At 36.8% G+C, this 24,595-nt stretch overlaps 1 protein-coding gene, 1 long non-coding RNA gene, 1 other non-coding gene and 1 pseudogene across 14 annotated transcripts in view; 3 read left to right on the top strand and 1 right to left on the bottom strand.

Annotated features, from left to right (window-relative positions):
- The window catches only part of LOC109560248 (uncharacterized), a 125,202-nt gene that overhangs the window by 68,050 nt on the left and 32,557 nt on the right, over positions 1–24,595 (top strand). For 8 of the 12 annotated variants that reach the window (XR_011567072.1, XR_011567073.1, XR_011567071.1 and 5 more), the window contains exons 3-5: positions 10,579–10,625; positions 12,937–13,030; positions 20,332–20,453. This is a non-coding gene — a long non-coding RNA (uncharacterized lncRNA). Of the gene's footprint in view, positions 1–10,578; positions 10,626–12,936; positions 13,031–20,317; positions 20,454–24,595 lie in introns of all 12 variants that reach the window. The other 4 variants (XR_011567076.1, XR_011567079.1, XR_011567069.1 and 1 more) reach the window with 4 other exon arrangements.
- ENPEP (glutamyl aminopeptidase) overlaps positions 1–24,595 on the bottom strand; it is a 79,250-nt gene that overhangs the window by 33,865 nt on the left and 20,790 nt on the right. The window contains exons 4-10 of the mRNA XM_019962307.2: positions 17,493–17,613; positions 16,035–16,189; positions 15,742–15,855; positions 12,927–13,061; positions 10,542–10,607; positions 7,768–7,833; positions 7,473–7,624 (exon numbers count right to left, since the gene is read on the bottom strand). Of these exons, the coding sequence (XP_019817866.2) occupies positions 7,473–7,624; positions 7,768–7,833; positions 10,542–10,607; positions 12,927–13,061; positions 15,742–15,855; positions 16,035–16,189; positions 17,493–17,613 (809 nt within the window). The remainder of the gene's footprint in view (positions 1–7,472; positions 7,625–7,767; positions 7,834–10,541; positions 10,608–12,926; positions 13,062–15,741; positions 15,856–16,034; positions 16,190–17,492; positions 17,614–24,595) is intronic.
- LOC139183587 (cytochrome c oxidase assembly factor 6 homolog pseudogene) lies at positions 20,490–22,277 on the top strand (annotated as a pseudogene).
- Positions 22,684–22,755, top strand: TRNAS-GGA (transfer RNA serine (anticodon GGA)). Its single transcript has one exon. It is a non-coding gene; the product is annotated as a tRNA-Ser (tRNA).

Genomic DNA, 24,595 nt, shown 5'->3' on the forward strand with positions numbered 1-24,595 from the left:
CAAAAAAGTTTAGAGGGTTGAGGCTATATAATTTTATAGTTTTGGAACCACTTGCAGGATCTAATATAATCTGAGTAAAACAATAGATTTGAGAGTACAAAATATCAAGAAATAGAAATTACATAAATGAAATGATAGAGTTTCTTATATGTTATCTAAACTTCAAAAGTATATTTTTAAAGGTATAATTCACTTTTTAAAAGACTGGCTGATATGCTTAGTTCCATTGGCAATAACGTTTTTTTGTTGTTGTTGTTTGTTTGGAGAGGGATCCATAATGCAGGAGTAGTTTTAAAAAATCCAATTCCACAGGTTTAAAAACACCATTGGCTGCCTTTGACCTAACAAATCAGTGGATGTGAATGAGAGAAGGGAACAACTACTGTGAAACTTTCCCAATGGCAGTTTGTTTCTCAAGAAAGAAGTGTATTTAAAAAATTTTATATGTGCAAAGACTATTAAATAGCAGTATTAAAGATAGACAATCTGATCTGCTAGAACATAAACAGTAACTGTAAAAAAAACAAATTATGGTTAATAAAATGATCACATAAATTATGTAGGTTTATATAATTGAACTGTCACCTGATAACAGATCAGGTCTAAGTATCAAATCATTCACGTATTATGAAGAGGAAAGGATGAAAAACAAAGTCTTCTCCATCATAATCTGTCCTCTCCAAAATAAAGCATATACAGACACTCCCTGACTGACTTCATTGGGCCTAAAAACTCAAATTTTCCTATATTTTGGCGTGAACTATTAATTTTCAGAACCTGCACTCCAGCAAGATATCCAGTTTCTCTGAATTTCATTTATGGTGGGAGAGCTGAGTGTCTGAGGCTTTCAGGGGGTTGTGGGGGTGGGGAGGCTGGTAACAGGTTTCAACAAGATGACCACCACTGGCTTCTCCAGTTTAAGTGCCAATCGGTTTATTGGAAGTAGCTTATTTAATAATTCTGAGTGTTCTTCATCCTCCATGCCTTAGACAGAAAGTTTTTGGCAATTTGAATTTTTGGAAACACCTGAGGTGCTACTCATGTGACTTAATTCCCAAAGTCCTGAATTGGAAGCCAGGAAACAGATTCTGTTCCCTACTACATGGAATATGTATTATAAAGTGGGTCTATAAAGCTTTTTCAGTTCTCTAGAAATATGGCTATGACCCCTATAAACAAGATGAAAACAATGTTCTAAAAGGAGATTGTTCTTTGCAAATTCATCTGAATCAATTCCCTGTACACTGTTTATTCTTTAACTGGAAATTTTAGCTCAAGTCAATCTTTGGAACATCTGCCACATGCCCCCAGCCCTAGCCCCTCTCCTGGTGCAGGCCCCAGCAACTCCATCACCTCTCACAGGGGTCACCCGCTATAATATGATCCTAACAGGTCTCCCTGAATCCACACTGGCCCCACGTGATCTGTCCTCCATAGGACACTAGAGGGGAACTTTGAAAAATGTAAACGTGATCCTGCCTGTTCTTGCCTTAACTTCCTTGAATTTGCACTCTCTTTTGTTCAGAACCTTTAACGTGCTCTGCACGCCTGGCCCCCGCCTTCCTCTCCAGCTTTATCCCACCCCCGCCCCCCCTCAACTCTTCCCAGGGCCTCTTTGTCACCCAGTTCTTGGAGCCAGACTGCCTGCATTCAAATTGAGGGCCCATCACTTACACTCTGTGCAACCTTGAATAAGCTGTTTAATCATGTTCTGCCTAAATTTCTCCATCTGTTATAATAAAATACTCTAAAGGACTTAAAATTGTGGCAGCTACTTAGTAAACGCCCGATCAGTATTGCATATCATATGTATAATGCTCCTTTTCAACGTTAGAGACTTCATACGTGTTTTCTACTTTGACAACCCTGACAGTCACCCTCAACATCAATTTTTACTCAGTTTAAGAATCACTTCCTCAAGACAGAAAGTCTTCTGTAGCCTTCTCTACTCCACCACACCTCTTGCCTCAGGCTCAGTGTATCAGTGGACACATATGGCAGGAGAGAATAATTACTGTGAAACTTCCAAATGCAAGCTTGTTTTGCGAGAGAGAAATGTTTCTAAAATTTTAATATCCAGAGGCTCTAGCAGTATTAAAATGGGCCTATCTATTGATAATTTGCTGGAACATACAACTAACTATAAAAGAACCAGCTTACGGTTATTAAATTAAACACTTCCTGAGACACTTTCTTTGCACCCTGTAATTCTCCTTCCTCATATTATCCTAATTGCTATTGAATAACTGATCTTGTGATGCTTTACATATGTGACTGTAAGATAAGGTCAGTGAGACTATTTAAAATGAGAGGAAGAAGGTGAAGGGTTTTTACAATAGAAATCAGGCAGTGGCGATTAGAAGCCACCTGGAGTGTGGTGGGTACAAAATTGTCTCCACCCAAAGCAAGTGTTAAGCTAAACGACAATTAAAATCAGCATGGATGAAATTTGAATGGTGTCTAGGGGATTTAGTGTATGGCTTTGGAGAAGGAAATGGCAACCCACTCCAGTACTCTTGCCTGGAAAATCCCATGGACAGAGAAACCTGGTAGGCTACAGTCTATGGGTTGCAAAGAGTCGGACACGACTGAGCGACTTCACTTTCACTTTATTTAGCCAGAATCCTGTCTAGGAGGCGCTTCAGTTGGGTAGGGGGTCAGTGGCTGGGAGATCCTACGGTTGTGGTTTTGTTCTCTTCAGTTGGGAGCAGTTGGTACTCCATTAATGTCTACAAAAATAACTAATTATACAGCAATGGCTATAGTATTAACTCTTTTGTAAAAGTTGTTGTCATACAAGGGTGATAAGTTTGGAAACCACTGGCTATGTGGCTCATATTTTGTCAGCTTTTACAATAGTTGAGATGTTTAAGAAATCTGGCAAATTAGAGGAAATGACATATTGGATTTGTAATTTTAACTGAAATTCTTAGAATATCTTAACTCAGTAGTCATGTTTAAATGTCTAGAAAAATCTGATTTTGCTGGGGTTTTTTTTGTTATTGTAATTCTATTGGACTGTAATTGACTTACAATGTCAGTTTCAGGTATATAGCATAATGATTCAGTAATATATATGCATATATCATTCTTTTTCAGATTCTTTTCCCATATAGGTTATTGTAGAATATTGAGTAGAGTTCCCTGTGCTATACAGTAGGCCCCTGTTGGCCATCTGTTTTATAGAGTGTGTGTAAGTTAATCCCAAGCCCCTGATTTATACTCCATCACCGTGTTTCCCCTTTAGTAACCCTAAGTGTATTTTTGAAACATGTGAGTCTGTTCCAAATATCATTCCATATATGTGTGATATCATATGATATTTGTCTTTCTCTGAATTCACTTCACTTCGTATGATAATCTCTAGGTCTGTCCACGTTGCTTCAAATGGCACTATTTTGTTCCTTTTATGGCTGAGTAGTATTCCATTGTATACACATACCACATGTTCTTTATCCATTCTTCTGTTGATGGACATTTAGATTGCTTCCATGTCTTGGCTATTATAAACAGTGCTGATGAACACTGGGGTACATGTGTCTTTTCAAATTACAGTTTTCTCCAGATATATGCCCAGTAGTAGGATTGTTGGATCATCTGGTAGTTCTATGTTTAGTTTAAGAAAACTTCATACTGTTCTCCATAGTATTTGTACCAATTTATGTTCCCACCAAGAGCATAAGAGCATTCCCATTTCTCCATACCCTCTCCAGCATTTATTGTTTGTAGGGTTTTTGCTGCTTGTCATTCTGACCAGTGTGAAGTGATACCTCACTGTAGTTTTGACTTGCATTTCTCTGATATTTAGTAATGTTGAGCATCTCTTTATGTGCTAGAAGAGTCTCATTATGTAAAGTTAAAGGTTTGAGGATTCCCTGGTGGCTCAGACGGTAAAGTGTCTGCCCGCAATGTGGGAGACCCAGGTTCTATCCCCGGGTCGGGATGATCCCCTGGAGAAGGAAATGGCAACCCACTCCAGTATTCTTGCCTAGAAAATTCCATGAATGGAGGAGTCTGGTGGGCTATAGTCCATAGGGTTGCAAAGAGTCGGACATGACTGAGCAACTTTTCACTCACTCACTCTTTTTGTTGTTATTGTTTTTAAAGCTTAATGTGTTGAAAATGTCCAAGAAATTTGATATGCCATATTTATGAATTTTAATTTGTTATGTCCATAAAATGTATAGAAAAGTATTTTTAATTAGATTTATAAATCTGTGTCTTTAGGTGTTTATATTTGAAATTGTAAATGGAATTTAATAACATTTTCAGTAGTATTGGGGGCTTCTCTGATAGCACAATTGGTAAAGAGTCTGCCTGCAATGCAGGAGACCTGGGTTGGGAAGGTCCCCTGGAGAAGGGAAAGGCTACCCACTCCAGAATTCTGGCCTGAAGAATTCCATGGACTGTATTCTCCATGGGGTCGCAAAGAGCAGGACACAACTGAGGGACTCTCACTTTCACTTCACTAAGTAGTGTTGTTTAGAAGTTTCTTATAAATGAAATATACAAAATAATTTGATTGATTGAGTTTGTAATTGTTAAAATGTTCAGGAGAATTTCATTTATACATTGTAAATAAAGACATCCTCAATCAAAAACTAGGGAAACTGCTATTGAAAAGTCTCCTCTACTCTACCCACAGGCCAGCACCTCTCTCAGAAGCACCCCCTTCTAAATACTTCTGGTTTTGGTTCTTCGGATGTCTAATCCCGTAACTGTAAATACCTCTATATTTTTTAGGTAGTATTTATTAACTCACCCACGAAAGAGGGTGATTTAATTCACTTTCACTGCTTTCTTTTTCATTCTCCCTTTAACAGTCAAATTTTAATAAAGCAAAATTGTTATTGTTATTAGACTGTGTATAAGTTACAGTTGTTCCTTTAGATAATATACTCATACTGCCGTTTCTTGTTTTATAAATTTTAGAATTGCTACTCTCTCCTAACTATAGAATAAGGTTCTCTTGTGCAGTGCTGGTAAATGCTCAATAACTGGTTCTCAGGGTGGAGTGGAAGGTGGGATGTATTATTTGCTGATTTCTATTAACTCACATCATGACCAATTTCAGGCTACTGGAATGACATCTCTGAGTTGGGATTAAAACCAGCTTCAGTCCACCACTGAATCAGTATCCCAACATTCTTCTACCCTTTCTTCCTTTTCCACCTCCTTTCTTCTGTCAACTATTTTTTTTTCTTGTTACAGTGTTAAAACTGTACAATCTAACCTGCCACCAGAACAGAATTTTAACATGTTATCCATTGGTTGATTATAAAAACTAAAAGACAATAAATAACATATATGGAGTTAAGCTGTATACCTATTGTTGGCCAAGAAGTGTGTTGAGTTATATTTCCTTTTCTATGGTTTGATTTCATGGCCCTTGAGTCACTTAAGTAAAAATTTCCCCTAAGAGTAAAATAGACTCCTTGTTGGGTTTCCCTGGTAGCTCAGTGGTAAAGAATCCACCTGTCAGTGCAGGAGACTCCTTTTCCTTATACTTTATCAGTGGCATAAAATCATTCTACCTACTTCTTTTTTTTTTTTTTTGGATCACAATTTTTACATACGGCCTTGATTTTTTTTTTTCTAATTTTTCTTCTTTATGGTTGACCACACTGATAAGCCTTCACCAACTCCTCAATTTTGCCATCCTCCCAATCATACTGTCTTTTTTCCTGCAGATCACCTAACTCAGCTCCAGTCCTCCTGCTCTTAGGGCACTGTGAGCCCACTGGATGGGTGCTGGTCTGCATTTTCTTTCATGGATCTCCTAGGACAGATACACTGTTTCCTGGTTCCTGTGTCTTCCTCTTTTTTTATATATTCGTATTTTTTCTCTCCCTGCTCCAGTTCACCTGGAGTGTAGCCTTAGTAACTTTCTAAGTGCTGTGTGGAAAGCATTTTCTGGGGCTGCATGTCAGAAAATGTCTTCACTATGCTGTTACATTTGGTTTAGGGACTGGGTAGAGAATCGGAGGTTGAAAATATTTTTTGCATCTACATTTCAAATGTCTGCTTTATTTTCTTCTTGTGTTCAGAGTTGTTGTGAAGAATTCTAATGTCACAGTAACTCATGTACCCTTATTCTCTGAAATTTCATGAGGCTGTAGCTAAGAATGTTTTGGTTTTTATCATTTTGTACTATGGACTCAATGGGGCTTTTTAATCAGAATCCTTGTGTCTTTTATTATTTCTTTGATATAATATGCCCATTAAGTTTCTCTGTTTTCCTTTTTTGAGAGACTTCTATTAGTTGGTGCTAGGGTTTTTTCATATTTATCTTCTCTTTCACATTTGCCAGTTCTGTGTATGCTTGTCCTGTACTTTTAGAGAATTCTCCAAATTTATTTCGAATTGGCCTATTAATTTCTTTGACAACTGAAATTTTAATCTTTCATAGCTCTTTTATATTTTTAGTTTGTCCTTTCAAAAACAATCTGCTCTTAGTTAATGTGTATAAGAGCTTTGATCTCAATATATTTCATAAATTTTTTATTTCAATTATGTCTCTTATTGAGATGGGTTTATTGTTTATCCATGTGAGATTTTAACTTTTATGTTTTTTAGATTTTTTTCATGCATCTTGTTATCTTTGATTGTTCATTCATGTTTAAGAAAGAAGGACTAAATTGATTATTCTTGGTGTCTTGTATGTAACCCCTCTACTGTTGAGAAGAGAGGTGTATTTTTGAGACAGACTTTTCCGCTGAACAGGAAGTCTGACTAGAGGCTCTGTGTATGTATGAGTGGAGCTGGCAGCTCCAGCCCATTCATCCTACAAATGCCACAAGGAGGAAAGCTTTACTCTGAGTGTACCCACCAAATGGAAATTCTTAGCTTTCCTCCACTGTTTTAGTCAATTTGTTCAGGGGAAAAAAAAAGCCCTCTGGGTTTTGCTGGGTCATTGCCAGACTTTTGAGAGCTCTGTGCAGAGGAAAGAAGGGCAGTCAGTGAAGGGAAAGTGGAGGGAGAGGGGTCTGGCTAATGCAATGGTCCCGAGTGCAGACTTCAAGTTAACTTCCCTTCTTTCAACCTCGCTTTCACTCCTGCCGTCCACTCAGTGCTGACACTGAGCCCAGGCCCATCTAGGGTAGGGGAAGTCAGCTTCCACCTCTGCTCAAGCCTCTTTTCATCTGGCTGCACCTTCTCAGTTTGTTTTCTGTCTATATTCCTCCCTCTACTTTTCTTCATCTAGGAACTTCAGAGTTCCTCTCTGTTTTCTTTACTTCTCTATTTCTTTTAGTACTTCTATTTCCTTTTTCAGTCATTTCCGGGAAGAATAAGACTTGCATGCACATGCTCAGTCCACCATTTTGAACCAGAGATGACTGAGCTATTTCTAAATGTCTATTTCCATAAAGACACTGTGCTTATGAATCAGGTACCAAAGAACAAGTTCTAAATGAATTGCTGGTATTTCCATCAAATTTCTGCTTCCCCTGAAGTGCATTATAGAGTCTTACCCAAAAGCTGAATGTGGCTCAGAAGCATTAGCTCTCGGGTCCAATAGAAAGCGTTTCTGTGTGATGTTCTTCATATTGTCCACGTTAAGTACAGGGTAACCCATCTGATTGGTCCAGGTGTCCATTACTTCTTTCACTGGGAGATTACTTGCCTAAGATTAAAAAAAAAAAAAAAAAATAGAGAACAATCAATCCACAAATAAGGGGAAATAAAAGGATAGAATAATCAGATAAAGAAATGATTGATAAATCATTTGTTAATCAAAGAAATTTTTGAGGATATACTTCTCATTACCTCTTCAAGTGCTGCCCAGAAATCTGAAGTTTTGGCATTCTCAAATTTGTGTTTTTTCAAGTAATTCTGCATGTGAAAGATAAATATTTCAGAAGTCAGTGTTTGCTTTTTCCATACCTTCACAACATGAGTGAACCTTTCAACAATCTCATTCTAATGTATAATATAGCAAGTATACCTGGAATGAAAATCGAATGATATTCTGTATGTAAAACATTTCATAACCTATAAAAACACTGTACAAATAATGATTTATTTGTAAAGCATAAGAAATACTTTTATTATTAATGAGATAATTTTTTTTTTTAGTCTAATGGAATTGTGAACAGGAGAGGGAAAGTTTAATTTGTTCAGGATATACAATGCAAGGTACTCAGCAGACAGTCAGCAGACTGTAACATTTTTGATCTGCTAGGGAAAAAAGACTCATGATTCTGTGATGTTCACTTATTAGTGTTAAACTGTCCACTACCAGCTGTATCCCTTACCTTTATTTACACCAGTAGTGTTTTCTCATCTCAGACACTAGACGGCCCCATCACTCATGAGTGGTTTAAGTGATATGCAAAGATAAAAACTGGTAAGCTTGGCTGTAAGCCAGGGCTCTCAGCAAACTTCTTCCATAAAAAGCTGTAAAGATTTTAAGTGTTGTGAGCCATATAAGTCTCTGTCACAACTACTCAACTCTGCCTCCATAGCCCCAAAGCAGCCAAGATAATATGTAAGTGAGTAATCGTGGCTGTCTTCCAGTGAAGCATTTATGCACTGATATTTGAATTCCATGCAGTGTTCACATGTCATGAAATATGCTTCTTTTGATTTTTGCCAGTCATTTAAAAATGTAGAAATGATTTTCATTTGCAGACCTTACAAAAATGGGTGGTGGATTGGATTTGGCCCAGAAGCTGTATTAGTGGTTTGCAGATTTTTGTTCTAAAGAAATGAATATACAGTCTTTGGAATAATAATCATCATGATGATAATGGATAAATTGGGGAAATTACTCACTGTAAAGTGTAAGCCTTCATTTTTCAAATACTTTTACAATACAGATACAAAATATTTTTAACTAGAAGGTCCCCCTTTTGTCAGTTCTGGTCCCCAAAGCTCTCTGCATATGAGTTTTCAGGGATACTGTGATATCCCTAAAGAAAATTCCTAGTCTTCTAATCTCATAATTGGGCACTACTTGTGGTTCTCCAGGAAACCTTCCAAAATTCCTGCTGTAATTACTTCTGTTATGCTCTAGAATTGTCCTGTTTAAAATATGGATGTCTTTGATGGAAACAGAACCTTCTTAAGTGGTCTTTGAATCTTCAAAGAAAACAAACCAGTGGTTGACTTTGCACATAATCATTTTCACTCTAAGTTGCTCTAACTTTCAAGACGTGCTATTCCTAAGTCATGTTATCTTCTAAATTCCTTTTTTAGCCATGGAGAGATAATACAATATTACCAGGACTGCTCCAAGACACCTGGGAGAGGGTTGAAAACAGTTTGAAACGCTGCCTTCCTGTTTGTTCTTTTGGTTGGTTGCCTGCTCAGCACTGCCGCTGGAGGGCAGGCAAAGGAAGGGAGAGGAAATGAAAGGCACATCAGTTCAGTTCAGTCAGTTAAGTCGCTCAGTCATGTCCGACTCTTTGCGACCCCATGAATCGCAGCACACCAGGCCTCCCTGTCCATCACCAACTCCCAGAGTTCACTCAAACTCACGTCCATCGAGTCGGTGATGCCATCCAGCCATCTCATTCTCTGTCGTCCCCTTTTCCTCCTGCCCCCAATCCCTCCCAGCATCAGTCTTTTCCAATGAGTCAACTCTTCGCATGAGGTGGCCAAAGTACTGGAGTTTCAGCTTTAGCATCATTCCTTCCAAAGAAAGGCGCATGTTCCTTATCAAATTCGTTCCAGAGTTTTGTATAGATCATTCTTTCTTAGTAAAATAATTGGATCCTTGAAATGGTAATGAATATAATCGTAGCTACCTGTTGATGATTTTTAGTGAATAGTATCTTCTCAAAATTAATTTAGAGGAACTTCTTTGTATAGTCACAGTGTCTTGTGCTGAGAAACGTGCAATCTTGGGACTGAAAGGAACCTTAAATACTATTTTATACAACTCTCACATTTTGGGGGTGAAGGAAACTGGTGTCTAGAGAGGAGAAGAGATTTGCCTGAGATTACAGTGAAGAGACTTCTGAGTCCTGGATCAGTTTGTGTGGTTTTCATCACTGTTGTTACTGTTTTTTAAATTAGTTCCTTGCTTCTTCTGAGTGAGAGGATTACAGCTTATAGTATACTAAAAGTAACTAATTTTACCTAGATTAGTGCTTTTGACTATTCTATACTGACATTTTCTTCTTCACTTTGAATAATCACAATATAGTCATTCTAGTCAAAAGTTCATGATGACCTCGATCTCTCGATAATAGTCCCTCAGTTGTTACTGGTAAGAACAAAATGAAACAAACAGTGTTTCTACTACTAATATCTTAGGAAGGGAAAGGACATTTTCCAAGCCCTAGCCCTGTAAAGGATATCAAAAATAACTAGGTAATCCGTTTAACTTCTCTGTGAAACTTTGGCTAAATGACAGTTACAGACCCAATGTATGTAACAGACTGTATGTGAAATCGCTTTTTTTGAGTTTGTAATATTATCTATTCCTGAACGAGGAAAGTAAAAGGGGAATTGTCCTTAATTAATCACATATCTTAACATTCATCAGCCACATACCAGTGTAGTTTTTTCATAGTATTAAAAGTAATAAATCATACCTGACATCCTATTTGAAATTTCTCTCGTGTTATCCAGTTTTCAAGCATTCTCAGAATGGAAGCTCCCTATGATGTAAAAGAATGGTAAGTAAAACTAATATAGAATATATAAAAGAAACAAGTATCAGTGATCTCTATTGGGACCAGTATCTCATGACCATATTTGTGGGATAATGTCTTCAAGATGACTCTGCTAAATGGTTATCAATCTGTGATTCTAGGGTGAAAATACCATCTGGCATACCTCCATATCTATGCTTCTGAAATAACTAAAAGGCAGGAAGAAAAGGATACAAGGGCCATCCTTTCACGAACCTGAGGTTCAAATAATTATTGCACTTCACCACATGAACCAGTAGATGGGGCTTTCCTAATGAAAGAGAAACTTGGGAAAAAAGTATTAAGTCATCTTTGAACAAGGAAAGCATAAAATTCTGGATAAAATTCAGGATAAAATTCTGGCTGCTTCTTACGTATATTGGAATATTTGGGGAAATTATATTTAACAGAGGGGAATAAACAGTTGAGGGATTAATCAGGTCATATAGTTTAATATAGATTAGACATATAATTTCTAATATAGATTAGACATATAATTTACTGAAGCCCAGGTTGGTGCAGTGGTAAAGAATCTGCCTGCCAATGCAGGAGACACAAGAGACGCAAGTTTAACCCCTGGGTTGGGAAGATTCCCCGGAGAAGGAAATGGCAACCCACTCCAGTATTCTTGCTGGAAACATCCATGGATAGCAGAGCCTGGAGAGTCTATGGAATCGCAAAGAGTCGGACACAACTGAGCACTATCCACACACAAAGACACATGATTTAGAAATCCTTCTCTTCCAAAATGGTTTCTCTCACTTGGTTTTATTTAATCTGAAGTATCTGATGAATACCTCTGCTCTCTACTTGCTTTTCATATGTTATAAGATTAACTCTAAAACACTTTATTGGTAGATTTAAACGGCTTCCTGGTGGCTTAGTAGTAAAGAATCCACCTGCCACTGCAGGAGACCCGGGTTCGTTCCCTGTGTTGGGAAGATCCCCTGGAGAAGGAAATGACATCCCACATCAATATTCTTGCCTGGGAAATCCCAGGGACAGAGGAGGCTGGCGGGCTATAGTCCATGGGGTTGTAAAGAGTCGGACACAACTTAGTGACTAAACAACAACAATAGCCAAAATAGATTTAAAAATCAATTTTCAAGTAGCTGACCAGAGAAACATTGCTTCCTTATTTAAATTAGCAATTTTTACTGTAATTTATTAAAATATAAGTTATTTTTGTACCTAGTGGAAGGCTAAAGGCTTAGAAACATGTATTTATTTCTGACCTAATACCTTAAACCCATGGAATATCTGGGACTTAGGAAGAAGGTCATTTAATAAATATAAATGTCTCTCCATGAACTATTAGAATATACTATAAATAGATTCAAAGTTTTCATTTTAACTGAAAGATAAAAAGAATCATTGACAATGTAAAAGAAAAATGAATAAAGGAAGCCTAAAAATGCCATGAAAATATATGAGAGGGAAAGCCAAAAAATATGGTGCTGTACGCCTCAAATACTAATATATGGTATTTTTCACTCAAGCCAATTTTATCTACTATTCATTTTAATAATTATCATAGTTTGTCTTAAGTAAAACTTTGGGTATCTCCTAGAACAATAAAATGTATTAGTTTACAGAGGTTTTTGGACAACTTAGTATAGTTGGTAAACCATGAGAAGCTGAGGTAGAAAATTGACTAAAATATGCTGCATACAGCTGTGGAATATGTTTAGAGGAGAAGCTACAGGAGAAAAAGTTGAAAGAGAAAATGGGTAGCATGAAACTGCATCACTGTGGATTTTCAACACCTTTCATGGAATATTAATGGATAAAAATGCCCCATCTATGACATGCTAACAAAAGTCATTCATCTTTACATCTTATATGAAACTGGATGAAAGTAATTCCTTAAATGGACTTGGATTTAAATACTTACTGGAAGCACTCTACTAGAAAAGCTGTCCATGTATATGGCATTTCTCATTGACTACAGAAAAAGATTTATTGTCATTCAAATAATCAAATCAAATAATTTTAAGTTGGACGTTTAAAGTATAAATGTTCAGTTATCAGAATGAGAGCCATTTTAAGCAAAAGTGAAAAGAGAAACTTTAAAAAAAATCTGATTCAGAATTCTGTGACTATGACCAGCATTGATCATTTCCACTGAAAATTGCAAACTGTGGAATATTCAGCACTGGCATAAGCTCTACACTATTTCCCCAAACACATTAACATAATCTAACCATTCTTACCATTTTTAGGCATTTGCTAAGGAAAAAGCCATTAAACAGGAAGACATTCAAAACAGTGTCATATTTTCCCCACCTTACTATAGGAAATTCCATCAAAAACAGATGTTATTTCATCAGGAGTTGCTACAGTGACTACTATTGGGTGTGAAGACATCAAAGAATCATCCTCTTGCACAGGTAATACATCATCAAGTATCATCTGATCACGCTGAAATGACAATGAACCAAAGAAATATAGCACTTTATACTGGTTTATATATAAAAATATGTATGTAACACAGATTGACTCATGTTATTTAAAGGAAGCATTAGGTGTTCAAGTAATCATATTTTGCATTGATTTTTTTACACTGATTCCATTCCCTTCCCCTACATATAATTCCTTTGACTTTGCCCCTATATGGCTGGCCAAGAAGACACAAGCATTTATAAATTCTGTTTCTGCTATTTCTTTATGACTTTCAGACATGTGCCAAACTTTTCAGGCTCTGTTTCCATATCTGTGCAACAGGAATGATGGTATCACCTCACAAATTTGTCTGAGAAGTAAGGAAGAATATTGATTTGCCAAAAATGGATGTTTTAGGGGTCTTTTCTGCCAACTAATCATTGGAATTTGGATGATTCATTGTTGAAGAAAATACTAACTTTTGCATTAGTTCTAATAGTTACCTTCTCATTCCAACCCTAGGTTTTCACAGCAAAATAGAGTGGTTGAGAAGTCTAGCCCTATAGTCAAGCTTTGTGGATTCAAAGCTCATTTTTCTCGACATGTAAGCTTAAGTAATTTCCCTCACTCATTAAATAGGAGTAATGATGGCAGCTACTTTTCAGAAATGTGCAGAGGATTTGATGAGACAATGCATGCAAGCATTTGACATGGTACCTGGCACAGAGTGAAATCTTAGCACATTAGCTGCTATTATCATTTTGATTCTTAGTTAGAATCTGAAATCTAGCTCTAATAAACCACGACTAATAAAAAATCAAAAGCTTTATTGGTCTTACTTAATCAAAAAATATTTCCAAAAGGGAGGATGCTATATTAGTGTACATTTTCCAAGGTTGTGAATTCCATTTATAATAGGCAGGATACTATCATCAAATGATGACTGTCAATCAAGGTAATTTGATTTAAATTTTGATTTTTGTGCCCCTAAAATGTTTTGGTAAGAAGAAAGAATCTTATTCTCAATGTCAGTAAATTTGACTCTAGTCTTGGTCGTGTTACCAATTGTCTATGTAATATTGCAAACTTATATTACTTCCTGGGCATCAGAGTTTTCACCTGTGAAATGAGGCTCCGCTGTTGTGGTACTTAGCAAGCTTTCTTACAATGCATCTTTGTTCATCTATCCCTTCCACCACCAGACCCTAAATTGGGAGTGTTTATAAGGGCAGGAAGTGTGTGTGTTTTATTTAGTTTTGGGTCCTCTATAGTGTTCATTGAATGAAGAATGAATGAATGGATGAAGAATGAATGAGTTGGATGATATGATTACATTTCATTTAAGAACTGAGTACTAAATTCTTCTAATATTTAATTGGTGTTTTTGAAACATTAAAAATTAAATGTTAAAATATTACATATTATGCATAATATAGCAATATTAAAATGTTATAATTTCTTATATCTTGATATACAGAGGGTTACTTTATAAAAAGTAAAGGAGAAAATAACTTTTAATTTATGTAGTTTAATTTCAACAAATTACAAAATCAGCATTTTTCAACATAAATGAATGGTCTTCAGCTAGGGGAATTTTGTCCCCTAGCTGACATATGAAAATATGTGGGGAAATTTTGGTTTTACAACTGGGATGGAGAGTTACTTGAATCTAGTAGATACAGGCCAGGGATGCTGCTAAATAGCCTACAATACACAGAACACCCTCACTACAAAGAAATATCTGGCCCTATAGTTCCAGATGAAAAATCCTGATGTAGATTAAATTTTAAGGAAGCAATTGTTGCAAATTAACTTTTTTAGTTTTTAAACCAGGTTATGCAAACTTAGACTTCAAGCATAAAACGGTCTTCTCATTCTGTCCAGGAGAGGGCAGTAGTCTACACAGTAGACAGCCTTGTGTAACTTCTTTCACATATCTACATGTTTATACTTTTATATATACAAACTGATAAGCATACGCTTCCCTGGTGGCTCAGATGGTAAAGCGTCTGCCTGCAATGTGGGAGACCCAGGTTTGATTCCTGGGTCGGGAAGATCCCCTGGAGATGCTTACACCATCTAAATACACTTGAAAACAGATATAGCTTTTCAGGAAAGCAGTATCTGTAGAGTTCATACAAGGCTCTGTAGGCGCTTTTAAGCCTACAAAATAGAGAACAATGTTCTTCTTTAATGGAAGAGAGAACGGACTCAGAGAGCGTATGTAACTTGCTCCAGGTCACATTCCCTGTAACACACCTTAAAATGACGCATCCAGGATTTAAGCCTGAGTCTAACTACTACGTTTATGTGCTTATCTCTTCGCCACATCATTTCAGCAAACTGTGTAAGGGAAGTCATTAAAATTAAAATTAGGCTTAGACGTTTTTCAAAGGGTTAGACCTACAGATACTTTCTTGAATACACAGTTCACATTGTTTAAGCTAGATATTTTTTCCTGCCTTGGCGTATGTTCTTGAATGACTCTACCAATGACATCCTAGGCTTGTGGTGTTCAGTTGCTCTCTAGTGCTTGGGTGTAGGCTCTGAGCATGGTATAGTCACGGGAGCCAGCTGGCTCCACCCCATCCTCCCAGTACAATTCCCAGTTCAGTACCGCACATGGTCCCTAACTCAGGGCCACTGTCATAGTCCAAAGTCTCCAGTCTGCTTGGCACGAGCATAATAGAGATTTGAAGTTTATGTGTTTCAAGCTCACCATTTGCCAGTCTTTTTCTGCATAGGCTACTCCCAGGTACTCAAAGAAGGAAGCAAATCCTTCATTTAGCCACAAGTCGTCCCACCATTCCATGGTCACAATATTTCCAAACCACTGCAATTATAAGCAATAAAGAGATAGTTAAATTCCCATGCCTGTGGTACAGAGGCTGAGAAATTTTCAATATAATAATTTGTTCATGTAAGTTTTGTAATGACACAGAAGTAGCAGACATCATACTCAGCATTTATTTCCTGCTTTATTTCTCCCTAGTTGATGCTAAGATTCTATACCTGATGCACAAGCTCATGGGCTATCACAGCAGCCACCCTCTGTTTGTTTGATGAGGCAGATTCATCAGGGTCATAAAGCAGGTTTGTTTCTCTGTAAGTGATGAGTCCCCAGTTCTCCATAGCCCCAGTGCCGAAATCTGGAATAGCAATTTTATCTATGGAAAAAGAGTCCAGTGAGAAATACATTCTTTCCATTTTGTTCATAACATTTCTTACCAAATTAAGTTCTTTAGATGAATGTTTTTTAACAGGCTAAAAATAATTTTTCAGAGTGAAAAACAATCATCTATTTGTATAAACTTTTTAGTCTTTAATGTGCTCAAAATTTCCATGGAACTTTTCCTGTTGACTCCAGAAATCAGTGTCTTTTATTTTTTAAGAATATGATTGGCATTGCTCTTTTCAAGTCCTCTATAATTTTATGTCTTCTGTTTCTTTCTGTATTTCATTTTTATTTGCTTTTTTCCCAAGCGTCTGTTTTGGAGGATATGCTGTAAGAAATAAATTGGTGAGAATTCCACTTTCCAGGTTATCAAGAGTGGTACAAGAGAAATAAACAGAAAAAGACTTTTAAATTAATGTGCTCAATATTTTATTAGATATTAAGCTGATTTTTGTGAAGTATTTCTCTTTCTGTCTCCTTCTCTGATAGTTGTGAAGCAATCAAAAGAAAGTGGGGAGGAGCTTTCACAAAGTTTTTCACAACCATAGCCATTCCCATGTAGAGAATTTGGCATTCCAATTGCTTTGCATTGGTAATTTATTAAAGTAAAGGCAGAAACAGAAAAAGAGAAAGTCAGTTGTTGGTGGTTGGTTTTTTTGTTATTGTCTTCATTTCATCCCTATAGTCATCTGTATGGGTGTTACATTTACAGTCTTTGCTGATACCGCCCAAACTTACTAATAAAGAGTTTCTGATTATAGCACTGTTTTTATTTTCAAAAGAAAACATGTTCCCCTATCCTTCATATTAGAAAAAATATTTATAGTAGGAGCACCAGTTCATTTTAACTGTTGGAGAATCTAGAATTAGTCTTGTACAATAATGGAAAGACTGGAAGTCCATAAGACTGACTTATGTATTTATCCCTATTATTTATTAACTCACTGATGGTAGAGAGGCAATGTAAGCTATTGGGATGGGTACTAATTTTGAAATCAACAAATCTAGGTTGTTCTTTCTGGCTCCACCATTATCAGTGTCTGTAGTTTAATCTTTATTTGGAAATAAAATACTGTACATTTATCAGGTAAGAAGAGAGAATAGACATTACTCTTGGAGGAATCCAGAATGAATCTTTCAGCATCCAGTAAATATTAGACAAAGAGTGTAGGCATATGATAAAAAGACTAACGAATAACCATTAACTCAGGATGCTAAAAGTGGAGGAAGTGAGTTAACTTAGATGAAAACAAAGGCAATATTAAAAATAAGAAAATTAAAAAATTGGTTCTCACCTAATTTAGGAAGAGAATAACTCATACCAAAGTAGTCTTCAAAATAGTCAAACACACTTTTAGTTATGTTTGCAGCATATTCAGCTGTGTGCTTTTGCTCTGGCTGGACATATATAGTGAGCTATTAAAAAACAGAAAAATTCAGTGAAAATTCTTCATTTGGTAAAACACAAAAACTATGATACATGACATAGTAGAAAGAAGGTGGGCTTCGGAGCCAGACAAGTCTAATTGAATCCACGTTCTGCATGGCCTTGGGCAAATCACTTCACATCTCTGAGACTCGGGTGTAAAGGAGAAGAATACTGCCTAACTCACTGAGTAATTTCATCAAGGACTGTAAATAACGTAAGACACAATGGTTGGCGTAGTGTATGATATATTTGTAAAATATTATTACTTTTTTTCCACTTAGAGCATATATTGTCATCTTAATATTTATGTATCTATCTATGTATCTCTGTGTAATTTGTCTTTGAGGAAATAAGGCATATGATTTTTCTTATCTAAAGAGGCCTTACATACATGTTTTCCATTTATGCTTTTCTTTGCCACCAAATTACCCTTTTGATATTTTAACTGCTCTACTCCCAGAGTCCAAAATACAGTGATTCAAAATTTTCTTAAGAGGGAGGCATCTTGATAAGCTACATCTCTAAATACCCAGGATATTATTTTATGCCATGACATAATTTATAAATCAAACCAAGGATAGACTTTTGATTCCCCAGTTTTAAGCATGTAAAACCCAGAGTAGCCAGCACAATATTGGAGGAGAAAAACAATATTGAAAAATTGAAACTATCTGACTTCAAGACTTACTGTAATGCTACAGTAATCAAGACAACGTGGTATTAACAAAACAATAGAAAAATAGATCAGTACAACACAATAGAGAGCCTAGAAATAGACCCACACAAAAATAGTCAGCTGTAGTTTGACAGAGGAGTAAAGGCAATACATCAGAGCACAGATAGTCTCCAAGAAATGATGCTGGAATAACTGAATTTCCACATGGAAAAAAGTGAATCCGGACACAGCCCTTACGCCCTTCACAAATATTAACTTAAAATTGATTGCACACCTAAATATAAAACTTCTTAAAGATAACATACAAAGTCTATCAATAGATGATGTTGGATATGAAGGTGATTTCTTAGCTTCAACAGCAAAGGCATCATCTATGAAAGGAAAACTGATCAGCTAGGCTTCGTTAAAAGTTTTGCTCTGTGAAAGGCAGTGTCAAGAGAATGAGAAGACAAGGCATCGACCGGGAGGAAATATTTATGAAAGGTCCACCTGATAATTAATTATTATCCAAAATATACAAAGAACTCTTAAAGCTCAACAAGAAGAAAGCAAACAACCTGATTTTAAAAAATGGGTCAAAGGCCTTAATGGACACCTCGTCAGGGAAGACATACATATGGCAAGTAAGTATGTGAAAAGCTGATTCATATCATATTCATCAAGGAGATGCAAATTAAAATAACAATGAGATACCACTACAAACTTACTAAAAAGCCAAAATTCAAAACACCGACAGCACCAAATACTGATGCGGATGTTGAACAATAGGAACTCCTGTACGCTGCTGGTGAGAATGCAAAATAGTACAGCCGCTTTGGAAGACAGTTTTGGCAGTTTCTTATAAAATTAAACATACTTTTACCATATGGCCCAACAATTGTGCTCCTTTGTGTTTACCCAAAGGAGTTAAAACATACCTTGCACAAAAATGTTTATATCAGCATTAGTCATAATTGCCAAAACTTGGAAGCACCCAAGACGTCTCTCACGTACCACATAAACTGTGAACAATGGAATATTATACAGTGCTAAAAAGAAACTAACTATGAAACCGTCACAGAAAAACAGTGAGGAACCTTAAATGCATATTTCTAAATGAAAGAAACCAATCTGAAAGGGCTACATACTGTATGATTCCAACTATATGACATTTTGGAAGAGTCAAAGCTATGGAGACAGTAAAGAGATCAGTGGTGGGCAGGCTGAGGGGTGAAGGGTGGAGAGATGAATAGGTAGAGCACAAATTTTTAAAGCAGTGAAAATACTCTGCATGATACAGTAATGTTGGATATTTGTTATTATACATTTGTCCAAATACATAGAATATACAACACCAAGAATGACCCGTAAGGTAAACTATGGACTTTGGGTATTATGATGGTTCGATATAGCTTCATCCTTGGTAGCAAATGTAGTGTTTGGAGGAGGCGTATTAATAATGAGGAAGGGTATGCATGTGTGGGAGCTGGTGGCGGGGGAGGTTATATAAAATCTTTGTACCTTCCTCTTCATTTAGTTGTAAACCTAAAACTGCTCTAAGAAAGCAGTCTTTTTAACAAAGTTTGTGAGGAATTCAAATGAACTGTATTTGTTGAACTTGAGGCCTGATTCTAAAACCTCAAATAAAGCAAAAGATGCAGTCATCTGGTAAGTTTAAGCCTGTCTACCTAACTAGAACTGGGGCCTCATCACTCTTTAATAAGGAAAAATGAAAAATTATGCCTACTCTTTTCCTTTTTTATTATTTCAAATGCATTGTTAGTTTTGCTCTTCTTTTAGGCTCACCCCTTTAGCCGTCTTTTCTTAGAAGTGAACAATAAGAAAGATCCAATAATTTAAGGGGTGAGTTTCTAAAATCATCTTAAATTACCAGTGGTTAGTGTTCTCCCAGATACTGGGTGATTAACATGCTTGCTTTATTTGCATAAAGTTGTATTCATCTTCATCTCCAAAGCCTACAAAGTTCACTCATTTATCATCCTTTCTTTTAAATTTCATTTTTATTTATTTTTAAGTTTTTGTTTTCCAGAAGAGGTGGTACATTTCCTTACTGCCACTGCCCTCCTGTTCTCTTTGTGAACAACGGCACGCGTTTTCCAAAATGTTAAGTAAAACCGAGGATCCCGTTGGTGGTCACTGAACAAAGCGAAGGTAATTGCCCCCTATGAAATCAAAACCATCATGTTCATATAGCATGACCATGTCATAAACTGAGATTCTCAGAATCCTTCACCGGTGAACTGATTAGTACGTCAGGACTTCCTCAGACTTTCTGTTCTCTTCTGTTAAAAAATTTCAGAAATGGTAGTTTCTCTTGACTCACTCTGCTGTCATCTACACACTCTGGACATTTATGTTCCCATAATATTTGGAGAGTGAAAGAGGGTTGAAAAAGAGGAAGAGGAGATAATAGGCAGGTCTCCCCGTTAGGTGGAGGAGTAGGGAGGAGAAAGGCTCTGTGGTTTTTCTGCCAGTATGTTCCTACTGCCCATGCTGGTAAATTGACTGTCTTCAATCAGAAGGCTTCTGAGACCCTCCTGGAACAGAACGGTAGCCCGTAAGGGTCATTCCAAGGCCAGCGAATTCACTAGCTTGAGCCCGTTAGGAATGGCAGCCCCATCTATGAAAGAAAGGCAGGCTTGTTGTGGAGCCCGCGATGAGTACTGGAAGTGTTTAGATGAGAACACAGAGGATGCTTCTAAGTGCAAGAAGTTAAGAAGCTCATTTGAATCAAGTTGTCCCCAACAGTGGATAAAATATTTTGATAAAAGAAGAGACTACTTAAAATTCAAAGAAAAATTTGAAGCAGGAGATTTCCAGCCTTCAAAAATGACTGCAAAGTCCTAGGCTGTTCCTGAACACTTCAGAAAGGTTGAAATTACTTTTTCTGGACATTCAAAAATACTTTGACTCTGGGACAATAGTAGTTTGAAAGATGGCAGACACCAAAACCTGTTTCATATATATGGTTCTTAATTTAAATGATCAAATAACAAGATTCCATTATTCAAAGTATGAAGAATTGAAATAAAATGATATGAAATATGCTTAATTTAGTAAATATATATTTTAAGAAAAAATTAAACGTAATTATAAAAAAAAAAGAAGCCTTCTGAGACAATGTAATCAGGTTTTCCTTCCTCTCCATATTTCTCTTGTCAGCAGCAACAGGAATGCAGTGTCCTTTAATAGAGTTGTGTTCATGTAAATCCAATAAAAATAAAAGTAACACCTTCTTTTGTTTCTGAGAAACTCAGTATCACAGAGAAGTATATTCTGTCTTTACAGTCTTGCCAGTCTGCAGATCACCCGTGATTGATGACCTTTATTTTGATGCGTCATCTTTTGTGACCACAGAGATATGGTCATATTTGATCAACTTTGATCAACTGAGATAAGCAATTTGATCAACTGAGATAAGCAATCACAGAATATAAAGACATTAACCTTGTAAGAGTATTAGCCAGAGCATATCTGTGTGTCCTATCTGCTGTATATCACAAACATATTTTTATTTTAAAGAGTCCTTTCTGCAGGCTTTGGTAGGAGTAGCTAACTCCCCTCCACCATCTGCTAAGCCTCAGCACTTCTGTCATGACAAAGTTCAGTCAGTTACTCCCGAATTGTCATTGCTTTGTAATAAACTATTGTTCTAAGTTTACATGCTTGCTTCACTGAGAGGATTTTTTTTAAGCATGTGACTAGCCATATTGAAATAGCATGGGTGAGGAAGGAGATATGCATGTATATTCTTTCTTCTTAACTTCTAAAAAGTCACAATGCCTTTATTATTTAAAGATTTTATTAAAGGCTAAATATAAAGGTTTTATATTAGCTTAGTAACTATAACTATCTATGAAGTTTGTAAGTCTTCAAGAACCTACCTAACTTGAATGCATATATTTAGTTTTTAGATACTAAATCCTCTAAGTGGACTAAATTACTGAGATATACCACCGTTGGATACTATTGGTGTAGTAGTGTTAATCGCTCAGTCGTGTCCGATTCTTTGCAACCCCATGGACTGTAGCCCACCAGGCTCCTCTGTCCATGGGATTTCCCAGGCAAAAATACTGGAGTGGGTTGCCATTTCCTTCTCCAGGGATCTTCCCAACCCAGGGATCAAACCTGGATCTCCTGCATTGCAGGCAGATTCTTTACCATTTGATCTACAGGGAAGACCTGTTGGATACTATTAGGCATAACTCAAAGCACTGAATCTATTGAGCTAGCATCAGATGTAAAATCTATGCTTCCTGAAGCCTGGATGCAGTTGATTATTCTTTTGGGAGGTGTGCTTCATCTGTTTTATCAGTGTTGTTCTTGTTGCTTTTCTCTTATCACATGGGAAGCCTACCCAAGAAGGCTTTTAGAGGGGGCTTCCCTGGTGGCTCAGAGGTTAAAGTGTCTGCCTGGAATGCAGGAGGCCTGGGTTCAATCCCTGGGTTGGGAAGATTCCCTGGAGAAGGAAATGGCAACCCACTCCAGTACTCTTGCCTGGAGAATCCCATGGAGGGAGGAGCCTGGTGGGCTACAGTCCATGGGGTTGCAAAGAGTCGGACACAACTGACCGACTTCACGACACGACAGGAATTTGAGAGATGGACTTTGAGTCCACAAGAATTTATTCTAATTGGTTGCCGTTACTTCTTTTTTTTTTTTTAATTTTTTTTTACTTTTTTTACTTCTTTTATGTGTAATCATTATGGTTAATTATTAGTCTTACTGAGTACTTAAAAATTTCCAGGTAATGTGACACTTACCATGCACATCAATCCTATTAATCTGGCACTATTAATAATAATAATAATAAGTATAGTATTTCGCATCAGTAATGATATCTTTACTCCAATGCTTTCATTAGCCCAGTTTGCATGATTACAGAATCCAACGAGTTTTGAAAATCCAAAGTTTTTTTTTTAATATGTTCTCAGCAAATTAATTTGGTGGTATCATCTGACCTGAACTGAGAGAAATTTTTTAAAAATAACTTATTTTACTACAAAAGTATTGCTGTAGAAATACTACTATTTGATTATAAGGAGCTGCCCCAAGATCCCACTGCAGTTACTCAGTAATACTCAATATGTGTACATATTTCTGAAAATTTCACAAATCTGAAAATTTCTGAATTCCAACATACAACTAATCACAAAGATTTTAGATAAGGATTGTAAACGTCTATCTCAAATTTTAGAGTTTGAAGAGTTTTGAAAGTAAACTTCCAGTTGTATGTATGAGGAAAATGTATACACAAGAAAAATTACGACAAAACGGCCACTAAACTTCAGCACAAAGTTTGCTTTTTACTATATTGTACTGCTTCTTTTCTCTACTCCTAAGAATGACGCCTGACTTTCCCGAGTTACAAAATAGAGACAACAACAGTACGTAACTAATAGTTGATATGAGCGTTAAATAAGCTACTGCATAAGCAATACTTGACATGTAATAGTTTTTATGTGTTCCATCAAGAACATTAGTATCATCAGAGATAATACATTGAATGATTATCCCCTGTAATTTTCCTTGTCCGTACTTCCTTGTATGTGGGATATCCACACTGTGGTACCCACATTACCATTAGGAATACTAGGAGAATGAAGAGGGAAAAAATAAAATGTTAAGTTTTTGAAGTCCAGAATAGGCTTTTCACACCCACACAAATAAATCTGAAAGCCAAAACCTTTTGATTTGCAAGAGCCTGGTTGGAAAAGGCTTTAGCAATAAAAACAGAAGGCAAGAAAAAAAGTAAACCACAGAGTTTATGCTTTAACAATAGATCGGAAGGAGAGTGGAGGCAAGTCCAGAGGGCTGTGTGTCAATAAATGAGCACCCCAGGAGAGGGGTAGTAAGGTTGAAGGGGCAAGACTCTGGAAGGGTGTCTTAGAGTCTGAGATAAAGGCACCGAACTTGGAAAGACCATGTGAACAAAGAGGAATCAAACTGAACAGATGCTACTAGCCACTGCCACCTAGTCAGAAGTCCAGCCAGTGCCTGCCGGGTCCCCACCGCCACGCGTGAGCCCTGCAGCCGCTGGGCCTGGGACCGTGTTTTTGTTGTCCTTGTCTGCTGAGTGTCTTCTCTGGACAGAGGTGACCCAATATCCAAGTTTGCCCAGAAATGTCCCGGGATTCTAAGTCTGTTGTTTATCTATTTACACCTCTTACCCCAGCATAATTAATAACACCTCTATTATTTATATTCTATAAATAATAAAATATTTGGTCACTCTACCCATTGACAACAGCCTGCCTTTCCACTGCCAATCATCTGTCAGACTTAGCGCCTGT

This window comes from Bos indicus, chromosome 6, assembly GCF_029378745.1.
Source record: "Bos indicus isolate NIAB-ARS_2022 breed Sahiwal x Tharparkar chromosome 6, NIAB-ARS_B.indTharparkar_mat_pri_1.0, whole genome shotgun sequence".
In the NCBI taxonomy this organism is placed as follows: domain Eukaryota; kingdom Metazoa; phylum Chordata; class Mammalia; order Artiodactyla; family Bovidae; genus Bos; species Bos indicus.